Source organism: Oryctolagus cuniculus, chromosome 5 (assembly GCF_051225735.1).
Source record: "Oryctolagus cuniculus isolate XC-2025 breed Fujian yellow rabbit chromosome 5, ASM5122573v1, whole genome shotgun sequence".
NCBI classification, from domain to species: Eukaryota; Metazoa; Chordata; class Mammalia; order Lagomorpha; family Leporidae; genus Oryctolagus; species Oryctolagus cuniculus.
Genome location: NC_142871.1, coordinates 120,179,286 through 120,195,090, shown reverse-complemented (window position 1 = coordinate 120,195,090; position 15,805 = coordinate 120,179,286). Strand labels below are relative to the sequence as shown.

At 36.3% G+C, this 15,805-nt stretch overlaps 1 protein-coding gene across 1 annotated transcript; it reads right to left on the bottom strand.

The window, feature by feature from the left end:
* Positions 1-4,777: 4,777 nt before the first annotated feature.
* DEFB114 (defensin beta 114) lies at positions 4,778-14,343 on the bottom strand. Its single transcript, XM_017344866.3, has 2 exons — positions 14,254-14,343; positions 4,778-5,017 (listed from the first exon to the last, which is right to left on the bottom strand). Exons 1-2 carry the CDS (start codon positions 14,309-14,311, stop codon positions 4,872-4,874), a joined length of 204 nt encoding a protein of 67 aa, XP_017200355.1. The 5' UTR covers positions 14,312-14,343; the 3' UTR covers positions 4,778-4,871.
* Between the last annotated feature and the right edge of the window lie 1,462 nt (positions 14,344-15,805).

Here is a 15,805-nt window from a genome sequence, read left to right as displayed (position 1 = left end):
TCTGAGATTCCTTCCTAAAGAAACCTCATAGCAAGGGCCCTGGTTGAGCAGGAGGCCTGGAAGTTGATGACTCTTATTGTTGGCCACAAAATTTCTTGCACAGAATAAGAAGAGATTTGGCTCCTAGAATGGTACTGGCATCCTAATACTAGGCAACTCTCAGTTAACTCTTGCAATGAAGAATTTCAGGCCTTAAAACTACTGATTACTCAATCTTGGCCTTTGGGTTTGAACAGATGTTTAGATTCATGGAATGGGGACTTTTTGCCTACCTGTGGTTCAATATTAGTGTCATCACCAGTTTTCTCACATTTACAAACCTTGCCAATAAAAGTTATTTTAAATGGTAGTCACTTTATCTTGGGAGTGAAGTATCTCATTATATTTTTGGTTTGCATTTCCATTATAGCTGATGATATTTAACATTTCTTCATGTCCTTGTTAGTCATTTGTATGTATTTTTTGGCAGACATGCATATCTGGGTCCTTTGTCCATATTTGAATTGGATTATTTGTCTTCTTGTTTTTGGGTTATGAAATTTGTTATATATTTTAGATAACAGATTCTTATATAAAGTACAAGTATTTTTCTATACTCTGTGAGTTTTCTTTTCACTTTCTTTATTTTTCAAGATTGATTTATTTGCTTGAAAGAGCTACACAGAGAGAGGAGAGGCAGAAAGAGAGAGAGAGAGGTCTTCCATCTGGTGGTTCACTTCCCAGTTGGCCACAATGGCCAGAGTTGTGTTGATCTGAAGCCAGGAGCCACGAGCTTCTTCCGGTCTCCCAAGCAGGTGTAAGGGACTTGGGCTATCTTCTACTGCCTTTCCAGGCCATAACAGAGACCTGGATCAGAAGTGGAGCAGCTGGGTCTCAAACTTGAGCCCATATGGGATGCCGGTGCTACAGGCCAGGGTGTTAACCTGCTATGCCATAGCACCGGTCCCTCTTTTCACTTTCTTGATACTGCCATTTTATGCTCAAAAATTACTTTGGGTAAAATTATTTTTCAGGAATTATTTTCTTTTTCTACTTGTGCTTTTGGTATCATATCTAAGAAACCATTGCTAAATCCAAATTCATGGAGATTTCCCCCTGTATTTTCTTCTGGAGTTTATTTTTTGACCTATTACATCTGGACCTTGGAACCATTTTCAGTTAATGGCCCTGCATGGTGACAAGTGGAGATAAGATTTCATTCCTCTTCAGGTGAATAGTCAGTAGCCTAATATCCTTTGTTGAATCCAAAAGTCCTAGACATTGTCAAGAGACAGTTGACTCTAAAGGTAGGTATCAAATCTCTATACTAAGGAGTAATCTAATGTTTTAGATTCCCAATGTCATTCCAGAGTGACAATCACCCCCTCTGTTGTCACTAAATCTTAACAGATAACCAGTGTTCTGAGAATCTCCCACCATTTCCCTGCCTCTTGAAGGCTCCAGTCCTCACTCAAGGTTGAGAGAAGCAACAGTGTCTTAAAAGGGCTCTGGCTAACGAAGCCTGGAGTCCTCAATAAATGTTTAAGCTATCCCTCACTGTCCCCATCATGATGAGAATGAGACCCAAGACTACCTTAAATGTTATCCCCTTCAAAATGTTACTTGGGATCCTTTCCTCAACTTTGACATCCTTTTTGATTCACATATGAAAGACTGAATAAAATACATGATCAAAATAGGTCACATACAGCTGGCTCTAACAAAATATAGCAACAGAATTATTTTGGATTAGATTCCAAAAATCATTAATAACCAATTTACTCAGGAAATCTAATTTTGTTAAAAACTTGGACACAGGGATCCCCCTCTGACCACTTGTAGCCTAAATAGAAAAGGAAGTATCACATGTTACTTATCAGCATTATTATATTTAAATATTAACTGTTGAAGTTAAATTACAGAGAATCTCTAGCTAGGTCCATCTGTTAAAAATTCAATCTCTATGCCTTGAATCTTCACAAGCACACCAGAAATAATTTTGGCTATGCTTGTACACCAGTTAAGTACCTCATGTTTACCTTCAAAAGGCTAATTCAAAAAGTAATTTCTTGTTCTTTGCCTTACATTTCTTCCTGGGGAGGCATTAAGCCTGTTGAAGCCTGCTATACTTTCCTATTGACATGCTCTTCCTATTTCTTCTCCTATCTTTTTCTGATACTGCAATTGACATGAAAATCCACCAGAGTGGCAGAAGGAGATAATCTTTTTACATACCACCAAGTTGCTTTAAGAAACCTGTTTACTGCCCTGGTTGACTTAGCTCAAGATTCTTACCAGGCCCTAAAGCAGCTCTGAGATTCTTCAGATTTCTTAGATAAAATAGCCATGCACAGCTGGCTAACCCTATATTGCCTACTGGCAGAACAAGGAGGTGATTAAAAGAAATCTACTGCACTTAGATTTCTGAAAGTGGAATCACGGGAAAAGATATAAAAAATTTTAATCAAGTCAATTGGTTCCACAATTTTAGTAATGGAAGTACCTAAGCTTCCACCATTCCAGAAGCAGTAAAAATGCTCTCCCTTCTCAATAATGGTTTTTGCTCTGCTCCTTTTTTTAACCTAGGTCTATTCATCCTAGTTGTTAGATTTTTCTCTTCCATAATATAACAGTTTCATGTAAAAATTACCATCATGCAGGGATTCCAGACATTGTCCAGAACTGGTGTTCAAGCTCTAGCTCCTCAAATGGAATTTTTAGATCACTTGTCAAGAAATTACATTTCCCACCTAGGCAGAGACAATGCTCTGACACAGCATTTGAGGAGTTTCAGAAAACAGGCTTAACTCTCTTGATCTCCCAAAAAGATTAAAGGAAAAATAAATCTTTGGCAGGGCGAGTAGTGAGAGGGTAGATGATGTAGGCAGGGATGTAGCACAAGGGTTACTAGCACCTGGCAGCGTCATAGCTAGCACAGCACCTCCTCCTATGCAGCAGGCCAGTGGTGTGATAGCATGACCCATACTGCTTAAATCACCCCCCTTCTCTGCACCATTCCACCCCTGCTCTTCCATTCACTGCCCAAGTCCCACTTTCTTTCAGTTGACCCGACTTCCTAACCTGCACTGCAGAAATTCCCCTTCCACGTACCTCCAAACTCTCCTCACTTCCATTAACAGAAAACCACTACTTTCTGTGGTTTCACTGTTTAGAATGGGCACCAGTTACAAATATCCAATATGGTTGTCTGCTGTGTTCCTGCAATGAACTTCAGTTGATTGTAAAGTAAATGTAATAAAGTTTCCATGGCTAACACTTCTAGTCATGCAGCTGACACCACAGCACTGTAAGATTTCTAAAAATAGGCAAGAGAATGGGCTGTGCTCAAGACACCCAAACTCTGCCCCTTTGAATATTCAATTTAGCCTTGCCCTCAGACACTACCCCCTTTGACTGTTCATCATGCCAAGGGAGAGCCCATAACCTTGCTGAGTGCACTTCTCTCCTGGGATTACCAACACACACTGTTGAATGTACACTCTCCTTACATGTAAAAGATCTTGCTTTTCTACTGACTTTTATCTACTGGCTCTTCCTGGAATTCCGTTATTACAATGGAGGAAAGAACACAGGCCCAGTCAGTCGGGAATAATGTGACTAGTTTATTATATATTTTTCTACAAGTTTTGGTTATCATAACTAGTTTCTGCATGTTAAACAACTGTCTTGTGGTCAATATCTTCCTAGCCTTTCAAAGTTTAAAGTAAATTTTGAGTATTTGCCTTACTTCTTATTATGTTCAGTTTTCTGAACTCATTCCTCTTCCCTGGAGCTCTTTACATATTTCTTCCTTCTTTTCTTAAATCTTCAAAACTGTTTCTCACATCTGGCTTCTGATCCTACACTACTACAGGAATTGGTTATACTCTTTTCCCCTAACATGTGTACTCTATGACTTAAACTTGCTTTTTGAGATATAATTCACTAGCAACCCCAATAGCTATTTGATCCCTGTCTTGGTACAAAATCCCTGTCCTAGTAATTAATTTTAATTACTATTGTAGACATTCCCACTGGGTTCAGAAGATCTTCAATTAAAAACAAAACAAAATAAAAATCCTGGAGCAGTAGTTATTAAAAAAAAAGTTTGAGTGTCTATAGGAACATTGATGCAAGAATAATTTACCCTTTTTAGCTGGAAAACAAATTCTGGCCTCAATATTTCACCACCCCCTGACAACTTTTAATAAACACAAATTACTTATGCTGTCTTGCAGTTATACTGACGCTGAAATAATAGACTTTCCCCATTCCATCTGAAAAACATGGCAATGTCAACAAAAATCTTAGCTAATACTTGAGTTTTGATTTTTTAGCCCAAAATCAGATTGTATATAACTCATTCTTAATGGTAAAATAGTATTTAGTTAGTATTCTTTTCTGAATAAGCAAAATCCTGAGGGATGACAGAGAAAGAGTGTATCCAGGCTCTTCTATAGCATATAGTCATCTCTTGCTTTGGTTTTGTGTTTGTGTATCTTGACTCTAATGACCTGATGGTAATCTTTAGAAAATTGATGAATTCATGAATATTTATTTTCATGAGTCAAATTTCTAATGAAATCATGAGTAAGTTGAGAAACATGCAATTTTGGAAGTTTAAGTGACCAACGCAACTTAAATTGAATGATAGTCATGTGGTAAGAAATTAGCTCCAGATGTATCTAATAAAACCTCCATCTTAGAGAAAATTAGAGTCCCTACCTCATTTCTTTGTTTAAGTGAATATATTAACACCTTATAAAGAACTGTAACAATATTGGTTTATGTGTTTAATCATTTATTTCAGAGACTTTAAAAGTAATCTTAAAACTCTCTGCACTGGTGCACATTCAGCTTCTTTGTTGAGACGGATGTTTTCCATCTCAGAATTAATCATCAATAGATGGCCTGTCGACACAGCAAATCTTAAATGGTGCGAAACATACATCAACCTGCTTTTCATCCATGTGACACTTTCTTCTACACAAACCTTTATATCTTGAGCAGCGATCAGCCTCCACCAAAGAGCATGTGGCTACAATGACAAGAGAGTATCTGAAATTATTGATCTTTTATTTAAGTATACATTACTTTTTGATAAAAATATTGTATGTGTATTGTACCAAATTTAGAAAATTCCAAAAGATATGAATACACTATTATTTTGGAATCCTAGGTATGTATAAAATTGAAATATTTTAAATTAATATATGATTTAAAATGTTGTGCTGCATATTTTTCTTCTTAACAAGATTCAAGATTAATTTTGAGCTACATGATATCTCCTTGGGATTACATATTATAATTTATTTAATCTTTCAGATACTTCTGGATAAATCAGTTCCTATCCAAGGTTTTGATACTTCAGATTATGACAAATGTGTTTTACAACATTTAGGGCTTATTTGATGTATCCTTAAGATGGTTTAAAAGAGTAAGATTCTAAGGTTTTAACTTATGCTGCTGCTGACAAGGCCATAAATTTTACCCCAAATAAAGAATTCTCATTGTAATTTTAATTTTCATGTCTTAGATAATTTATCTTGAATATTTTTCTGTCTTTCTTAATTGTTCATACACTTTGCTGATTATTTTTAGGATGATTTTTTAAAAGATTTTTAAAATTTTTATTTATTTGAAAGGTAGTGTTACAGAGGAGACCAGGAAAGACAGAGAGGAAGATCTTCCATCTGCTGATTCTTTCACAAAATGGCTGTATTGCTTAGGGCTGTGCCAGGCTGAAGCCAGGAGCTAGGAGCTTCCTCTGGGTCTCCCATGTGGGTACAGGGACCCATGTACTTGGCCATGTTCTGCTGTTTTTCCCAGGCCATTAGCAGGGAGCTGGATTGAAAGTGAAGTATGCTGGTGTCACAGGCAATGGTTTAACCTGCTAGGCCAAAACATTGGTCCTGGGGTGACTTTTCAAGTGTTCAATGGATAAAAGATTTTAATATATTAATAATGATTTTATCGCCGGCGCCGTGGCTCACTAGGCTAATCCTCTGCCTAAGCGGCGCTGGCACACCGGGTTCTAGTCCCGGTTGGGGCGCCGGATTCTGTCCCGGTTGCCCCTCTTCCAGGCCAGCTCTCTGCTGTGGCCAGGGAGTGCAGTGGAGGATGGCCCAGGTGCTTGGGCCCTGCACCCCATGGGAGACCAGGAAAAGCACCTGGCTCCTGGCTCCTGCCATTGGATCAGCGCGGTGCGCCGGCCGCAGCGCGCTGGCCGCGGCGGCCATTGGAGGGTGAACCAACAGCCAAAGGAAGACCTTTCTCTCTGTCTCTCTCTCACTGTCCACTCTGCCTGTCAAAAAAAAAAAAAATAATGATTTTATCTGCCGTATTTGTTCCAAATCATTTTTCCTTACTTAATGTTTTTGTTAGTTATAGTTGTAGGCAACAGCAATTTTATTATAAGACAAATGCATATTTACTTTCCAAAATGTAAAAATTCTTATAATGTTGACATACAGAAATGCAAAGCAAAAGTTTTCAATTTTAATGAATTATTGTTTCACACTATTGAAAACCCCTCTCTGCCTTTGAAATGATTTCAGTTTAGTATCAATGCTGCTATATCCTAAATTTGTACAAATTCTAGATCTTCTTGAGGTCTGTATATTATATTATATAGATACATTCTGTTTTTGAAACAAAACAATAAGTTTTAGTTATAGAAATGTATAATAAAAATCATATGGTTTATTTCTTCTATTTCTTTTATTTCTATACTCTGTAAAGGAAAAGCAAACTTGTAGAAGTGTCTAAACATAAATGTTGAAATAAGAGTATAATTCAAAAGTTAAGTACTCACATAAGCACTACCCAGATTAAGAAATAGAACATGATCAACATGCCACTTGTGCTTCTTCACAAGCATAATCAAATCCCAATTTCTCATTTATTAAGACATCAATTTCTTGATTTGTAATTTTTTGCACACTTAAAATTTTGTGTGAATGCAACTATACAGTACAAATACTTTTTTAACATTTCATTCACTCAAATTTTTATTGAAAGTCATTCACAAATTGCATATTGTAATTCTTACATTTTAATTATCAGAATACACACTGTTATGTCAATGTATTTAATTTAAAACTTATTTCCTGACAAATAAATTGCTTACAGTTTTGGGATACTCTAGAACTTAACTTTTGGGGCTCATTTTCATGTGTTTCCATTAGAAATATTCCCAAGGGTAGAATGTAAAGGTAATGTGTGTACATGGCTTCAACATTAATAAATAATACCAAACATGTTTCCAAATCAGTTATGATAACTTAAACTTCTTGTACCATTGTATAATAATTGCAACAGACATTCAAAACCAATCACTGCTTAAAAGTTGTAATTCTATCTGAAATGAATGTAATGAAAGCTCATACACTCCATGTCATATTTCACCATAAAATTCATTTTTCTAACTATTGAGGAAGTTTGACATCTTTTCTTATATTTACTGAGTTAATAGATATCTATTTTTAGAAAATGATCAATCCCTGACCATTTTGCTACAGAGTTATTTGTCTTTTTAAATAGTTTTGTACTCACTTTTCATATTTTCTGTTTATGTATCCTTTGCATTATAAACATACTACAGATATGATTTTCAATATAAAACTTGTCTTTTTACTCAATGATGTTTTTAATTTGCAAAAAATTACTGATGAATAAATATCACCCTTCTGTGATAAGATCATTAGTGAATTGTCCTGTTTTTACTTGTGTGATGCATTTTTTTCTTACATTTAGCTATGGTAAGAGGTAGAGGTCGAGTTTCATTTTTACTTTTCAGGTTGTGTAAGGAAATCGCCCCATTTATTGAAAAGTTTATTTGCTATGTTGTCCTGTGGTACCATCTTTATCAATAATTAAAGGTCTGGGGCCGGCTCCGTGGCTCACTAGGTTAATCCTCCACCTACGGCTGGCATCCCATATGGGCACCGGTTCTAGTCCTGGTTGCTCCTCTTCCAGTCCAGCTCTCTGCTGCAGCCTGGGATAGCAGCAGAGGATGGCCTAACTCTTTGGGCCCCTGTACCCACGTGGGAGACCACGAAGAAGCACCTGGCTCCTGGCTTCAGATCGGTGTAGCTCCAGCTGTTGCGGCCATTTGGGTGGTGAACCAATGGAAGGAAGACCTTTCTCTCTGTCTCTCTCTCTCTCACTGTCTGTAAACTCTACCTGTCAAATAAAAAAATAATAATAATCAAAGGTCTGTAGTGTGTGGATTTTTCTGGACTCTCTGTTCTACTCCATTGATACATTTTTCCTTTCAATATAACACTGTTTTGTTGATCAAGTTCTCCCATCTCAGTCTTCTTTCCACAATACTATGTTTGTTATTATTTGGTGTTTTTCATTTCCATATAAATTTCAGAATTACTACATCAAGTATAGCAAAACAAAATAAAACAGAAAATCAAGCAATTTTTAAGTTGTTTTGAAGATTACATCAACTCTGTCAATCAGATTGGAAATATCCAAGCTTTACAACAATGAGTACTCCAATCTGTTAATGCAGCATATCCCTTCATGAATTTAGATTTTATTTAATCAGTTGATATGTTTTAGTTTTTTTGTGTAGAGATCTCATTATCTTTCTGTAGAGTTATTCCTTTTGTAGTTGATATTTCAATGCTATTCTAAATGATACTGAAATTATATAATATTTAGGCATTAATATACAGGTATATATATATTTACATTGATCTGTATCTAACAGTTTTGCTAAATTCACCTATGCATTATTTTTATTTTACTATGGATCCCTTTGATTTTCTACAAAAAACATCATATATTGTGAATAATGATACTGTTTTTCTTCTATTGCAGTCTTTCAAACACTTATAATCATTTAAAGGGCCAGTGCTGTGGTGTAGAGGGTAAAGCCGCTGCCTGCAGTGCCAGCATCCCATATGGGTGCCAGTTCAAGTCCTGGTTGCTCCACTTCCAATCCAGCTCTATGCTATGGCCTGGGAAAGCAGTAGAAGATGGCCCAATGCTTGAGCCCCTGCACCCAGGTGAGAGACCCGGAAGAAGCTCCTGGCTCCTGGCTTTGGATCAGCACAGCTCCGGACATTGCAGCCAACTGGGGAGTGAACCAGCAGATGGAAGACCACTATCTCTGTGTAACTCTGACTTTCAAATTAACAAATAAATCTTTAAAAAAAAAACTTTTAAAAAGAGTCACTTAAAAGTAATTGCTTTTACACAAATCATCTTTTCTTATTGACTTATTAAAATTAGCTTTCTCTAATCTCATGTAGTGACATTGATTTTAGACTATTATATTAACCTTGAAATCCTGAAATTCAGGCAAACTTCTGATGCTGTTAGACTTGGATTCTAGGTTTTGGGTTTCTTTCAAAAGAATATTTAAAAATATATATTTATTTATTTGAAAGACAGAGACACAGAGATGAAGGAGGAGGTAGAGAAGGAGAGATTCCATCCACTAGTTCTTCCCCCAAATGGTCTCAACAGCCAGATCTGGGCCAGGCTGTAGCAAGAACTTGGAACTCACATCCTGATCTCCTGTAATTGTGGCAGAGGCTCAATACTTGGGCCATCATCTTCTACCTCCCATAGGCAGGAACTGCAACCTGGATTGCAAGGAGGGTAGCTGGGATTTGAACATGAAATGCAGGCAGCCAAGCGGATACTTAACATGCATATACCACAATGCCTGTCTCTGTATCTTTTTATTACATTCAATTAATAATATTATTTATCTTTAAAAGATTTATCTTATTTATTTGAAAGGCAGAGAGACAGAGAGAAAGAGTTCTTCCATCTTCTGGTTCATTCCCCCAAATGGTTGCAATAACTAGGGTTGGGTCAGGCTGAAAGTGGGAGCCTGGAACCCCGTCTAGGTCTCTCATATGGATAGCAGGGACCAAAGTACTTGGGACATCTCCCACTGTTTTCCCATGCACATTAGCAGGGAACTGGATCAGAAGCAGAACAGCCAGAATTCAACTGATGCTCTGATGTGAAGTGCTGTCAGCACAGAAATTTTAACCAGCTGCACCACAACGCTGGTCACCATAATATTTTCTGATGTTCATTGAAATTTCTTGTTTGAAATCAATATTTGTTAACTTTCATATTTTAATCTTCCATATTTTAACATGTGTTTTGTTATATGTTTTGCTTTGTATCCACTCTAATTGAGTAAGGTATAGTCCCATTGTCCACTGTTATCATGAAGTTCCTCACACTTTTGGGATTTGGGGATATTTTCCTTTCTTTAAATTTCCCGAGTAAACAAATTATCTAAGAAATTTAGTTGCCTTGATCTTAAATTTAGTAAAACCTAGTCTAGCACCAGAACTGACACTGTTTTCTAGCTAACAATTCACCACAAATGAACATCTCTTCACTCTTCTTTTTTTATTTATTTTATTTTTTTTTGACAGGCAGAATTAGTGAGAGACACAGAGAGAAAGGTCTTCCCTTCCGTTGGTTCACCCCCTAAATGGCTGCCACAGCCGGTGCGCTGCGCAGATCCGAAGCCAGGAGCCAGGTGATTTCTCCTGGTCTCCCATGCGGGTGCAGGCGCCCAAGCACTTGGGCCATCCTTCACTGCCTTCCCGGGCCACAGAAGAGAGCTGGACTGGAAGAGGAGCAATCGGGACAGAATCCAGTGCCCCGACCGGGATTAGAACTTGGTGTGCCGGCGCCGCTAGGTAGAGGATTAGCCTATTGAGCACTGGCGCCGGCCAGTATAGCTCTTGTAGGGTTACTTAATGGCAATCACACTCTGTAATCCATGATAGTATGCTGACTTGACTGTCTTTATGAATTGATTATGTTGTACTCAATTCCTTCATGTTTCAACCACTGTCAGTACTAATCTATCGATTTTCTGTGACTGACCTCTCCAGCATAATGTCACCCTGTTTGGACAAAACACTGTTTTTCCGTCAGAATAATCACTTAGACTGAACTCTTTTCATTCCTTTATTTTAGCTTTTTATCGGTAGCCAAAGACACTATTGTAAAACGCATATGTATTATTCTGTGAACTGCTTCCAAGCAATCTGCTCTGATATTTTGTATTACCCTTCCTGTTTCATTGGTCTGCTAATGGTAAAGAAAAAAAGATGGCTTTTTGTGCATTCCTGTATATTTCATAACTTAGTATTTATTACAGAGTCAAAGGGTAAAGTAAGCTTGTGGTCACTATTCTCAAATCAAATGTCCTCAAAACCTTGTTTAAAGATTTCTATAGTTCTCAGTCAATGCTGAATTTGATGATATACAGACCCTATACATCTGAAGTGCAGCTTTCTTCCATTTGACCTTGTGCTTTTTTATTCAGCCTTTTCTTTTTTTTTTAAGATTTATTTTATTTATTCGAAGGGCAGAGTTTCAAAGAGAGAGGGAAGAGAGACAGAGAAAGAAGTGTTTTGTCTGCTGGTTCACTCCCCAAATGGCTGCAACAATCAGGGTTGGACCAGATGGAAGCCAGGAGACAGGAGCTTCTTCCAGGTCTCTCACCTGGGTGCAGGGACCCAAGCACTTGGGCCATATTCTGTCTCCTGCTGCTTTCCCAGGTGCTTTAGCAGGGAGATGTATCAGAAGTGGAGCAGTTGGGATTGGAACCTACGTCCACATGAGATGCAAATGTCACAGGCAGTGGATTTACCTACTATTACTACACTACAATGCCAAACCCTCAGCCTTTTATTTAACCTCAGTGTTTACTATCAGAAGCATTATGATGAAAAAGAAAAAAAATACGCTAGGATCTGAAAAATCTACATTTGTGTTCCACTTGTGACACATTGTAGTGTCACCTTGAAAAATTTTCTTTTATGTTATGTTCCTCTTCTATAAACAGTCTATAATAGTCATCTCACAATGTTATCTGGAAGATCAGATCATATGTCTATGTGAAAAAATATGGAAAGCTGTTTGCATACAGTAAACACACATCTATTTGCTTTTACTATTGCCTCTCTGTGTTACTCTAAATTTCAAAGCACTTTATTAGGGAATTCAGTACATTTCCTCAAATTTGCACCATTCCTATAATTTCACTATTCTTGCTGTTTAAATAATACTTATACAAACCTAACTCAGATCAATTTTCTTTATTCCACTGGAGGGTGAATTTATTTATGCTATCTCAGAGTCTAGAATTGTGCTTAGTAAATAACACTATTATGTGGTAATTGATTGACATGCCAGCTTATATGCCTGATTGCCTTTCCTAATCATATTTCAGACCCTCATTTCCTCATGTTCTGTTCATTACTAATAATGACTGTATCAACACCAACAACTCTATCAAAATAAAAACATCTAAATTGACAAATTTTAGTTTATAGGATTATATTCTAATACTTTATTCACTGAATTAATACTGCATTCTTTTGAGGTAAATATAATCAATAGGCATAAAACAATATGTCAGGTTTTAATTTTTTAAGTTTATTACTAGTTATACTTGTATTTTCTTTGTATTATTTTACAGATGTTGACAATTCTGTAAAATCTGAGTGGCAAGGTACACAAAGCTATTATTAGGTAATGAGCTAGTCAAAAAATCTAGGTCTTCTGAATTGATCCCAATTTTGTATCTGCTATATTATGTACATTTTAGGATCCCATTTTTTCTAGGGCTAAATGGAACATATAGGAATATGAACCTATATCTCCATTGTTATAAATAGTTCATTGGTTAAGTGGCTAAACCTCTTAAGATTGACCATCCAGGTATTCACAGCAATACATGTTTTATTACTTCTTTTAAATTGGTTCATAGGACATTACTAAATCTTTTATTAATACATTGATTAATTTAACAAGGATGTTTGAGGTCCTACATCTTTTATTTGTCCTTTTATTCCTACTGTTCCTCATTGCCCAGCATATTCTAGCTATATCCTGGATCACATTATAGATTATGCTATTGATATCCCATGAGATATATACTGTTGTTCTCAGTCCATTTATTTTCTGTGGGTCCTATTTACTATCAAGCCTACACTTCTGAGTCTTAAAAATGAATTTAATAGAATAAATAAAGGGGAGAGTGATCCAACATGGGAAGCGAGATACTCAGCAGACTCATAGAGTGGTGGATGTCCTAAACAGCACTCTGGCCTCAGAATCAGCCCTAAAGACATTCTGATCTGGCTGAAAAGCCCATGAGAGTATTTCAGGCATGGAAAGCCAAGACACTCTGGCAAAAAAAAAAAAAAAAAAACAAAAACAAAAAACCAAAAAAAAAACCCTAAATGAAATATCTCTGTGAGTGAGATCCCAGTGGAAAGAACAGGTCTTCAAAGAAAGAGGTACCTTTCTCTGAAGGGAGGAGAGAACCTCCACTTTGACTATGACCTTGTCTAAAGATAAGAGTCGGTGAACTCAAAAGGCTTCCATAGCCTTGGAAACTCATGACTGGAGCATAGGGAGATTACTGATGCCATAAACAGGAGTGTCAATTGGTAAAGTGAACAACAGGAGTCACTGTGCACTTACTCCTCATGTAGGATCTCTGTCCTTAATGTGCTGTACATTGAGACTTAATGCTATAACTAGTACTCAAACAGTATATTTCGCTTTGTGTTTCTATGGGGGTGCAAACTGTTGAAATCTTTACTTAATGTATACTAAACTGATCTTCTGTAAAAAAAAAAAAAAAAGAAGAAATTATCAATTCCCAACTTGACTCTCACTGGGATTAAACATGACAATAGGTCTGACCTGATTTCATCATCATTTAAAAAATCATCTATTATCTTTCACTTTATGTTTGTGTGGGAGCAACTGTTGAAATCTTTACTTAATGTATGCTAAACTGATCTTCTGCATATAAAGAGAATCGAAAATGAATCCTCATGTGAATGGAAGGGGAGAGGGAGTGGGAAAGGGGAGGGATGCAGGTGGGAGAGATGATATGGGGGGGAAGCCATTGTAATCCATAAGCCGTACTTTGGAAATTTATATTCATTAAATAAAAGTTAAAAAAATGAATTTAATAAATTATTGCTTTCCTAATCATTTCAATATCTAAACATTAAAATCAAGATACAAATAAGATGAAGGATCTCATCTTTTTCATGTTTTATCTGCATACTGAATTTGAAAGTTAAGTAGGTGAATTAACATGGTGGTATTCTAAATGAGGATACCAAAATTCAACAGTGACAACACTTTAATTGACATGATTGTGTTAAGCACATTCATTTTCCAAAGAATCCAATATTTCTATTTCTAGCTATAAGGTATATGTAAAAATACTAAGAATATCTCTTTTACCTGGTAGAATGAAGGTCATGTAACACAGAAAATGGAAGAGATAGTATAGTATCTTCATTCTGTGGAAAGATCAGTTGAAAGGTTTATAATGGAATCTAGAACTTTTAAAAAAGCCAAGGGACTTTAACTATTTATAGTTTTTCTAATAAATGAGGCTCTGTTTTTAACCGGATATTGTTTTAATTTATGTACCTGTCTCTGCTCCAGTGACTAGGGCTGTGGGCAGAATTACTGAAGTAGAAAATATCTGAAATAAATTGAGCTTTAGTGGGAAATCTTGATGTGAATGATAGGTGTAAACATATCTTCTTATCAGTGGTGCTCAGGTAAGTACCAATACAAAAGGGCAAACATGAAGTGAATTTAAGAAAAATATTAATTTACCATCTCAGATACAAAACAACTAGATGTTGTATGTTAAAGGATTGATTATTTTTCAAATACATTTTGTTCACTAATCTGGCATGCAAACTCATTAATATGTCCACATATCCCAATCCTTAATTATATGCAATTATCTCATTAATTTCTCTCCATTCATTTACAAGGGCTAAATATTAAGCCTCATTTTTTTGCCTCTATTTTTATTACTCTACTTTTCAAATGAAACTTAAATATTTATGAAACTCTCTTTTCTCTCAGGAAAGTCCAAATAGTCATTTTTTATTTAAAATTCTTATTCAGGGTCAGCCTTGTGGCTTAGCTGGCACCGCTTGCAATGCCAACACCGCTATGGGTGCCAATTTTTGTCCAGTGTTTTAGCATCTCCTCTTCCTATCCAGCTCTTTGCTAATGTCCTTGGGAAAGCAGCAGAAGATGGTCCAAGTATCTGGGCTCCTGCCATTCACATGGTAGACCTGAAAGAAGCTCCTGGCTTTGTCCTGGCCCAGCACTGGTTGTTGCAGCCATCTGGGGATGAACTGGTGATGGAAGATCTCTCTCACTCTGTCTGTCTCTCTCTCTGTAACTCTGATTTCAAATCAATAAATAAAAATCTTTAAATTATTTTAATTCAGAATGCATTCAAAGAATAAATAATGAGAAGAAATTTTGTAATGAATAGCAGTAACTTTCCAACTCAATATCCCTAGTTTCAAGTCTTCTGGTGAATACTGATACAAAAAATGTAATCTAGCTTGTATACTGTTGATTTACCCCACAACAGAATATATCTTTGTTTCTAAATATATGGACTTAGATTGTTTACTTTTTCTTATGCTACCCTTCTCAAGTATTTGAAAGTTATATTAATTTTTAAAAACTTTTATAGATTACTTTCAAATATTTATTTTTAAGGATTTACCTATTTATTTGAAAGGCAGAGCTAGAAGAAATGATTTAAATATTTTCACCAAAAGAAACTTTGGTGACATTGTTGTTTACACTAAACTAAAAATCACACAAAGTGTATACATGTTTGGATGCATTACATGGTACCCCATAAATATGCATAAATTTTTTTAAAGATTTTTTTTTCAAAGACAGAGTTTCAGAGAGAGGTAGAGGCAGAGAGAGAGGTCTTCCATCCACTGGTTCACTACCCAGATGGCCG

Excerpts from the sequence above, each read along its gene's own strand:
- DEFB114 (XM_017344866.3), bottom strand. The coding sequence starts at position 14,311 with ATGAAGATACTATACTATCTCTTCCATTTTCTGTGTTACATGACCTTC. Across the intron at positions 5,018-14,253 it reads CATGACCTTCATTCTACCAG|CCACATGCTCTTTGGTGGAG; the intron begins GTAAAAGAGATA and ends TTGTCATTGTAG.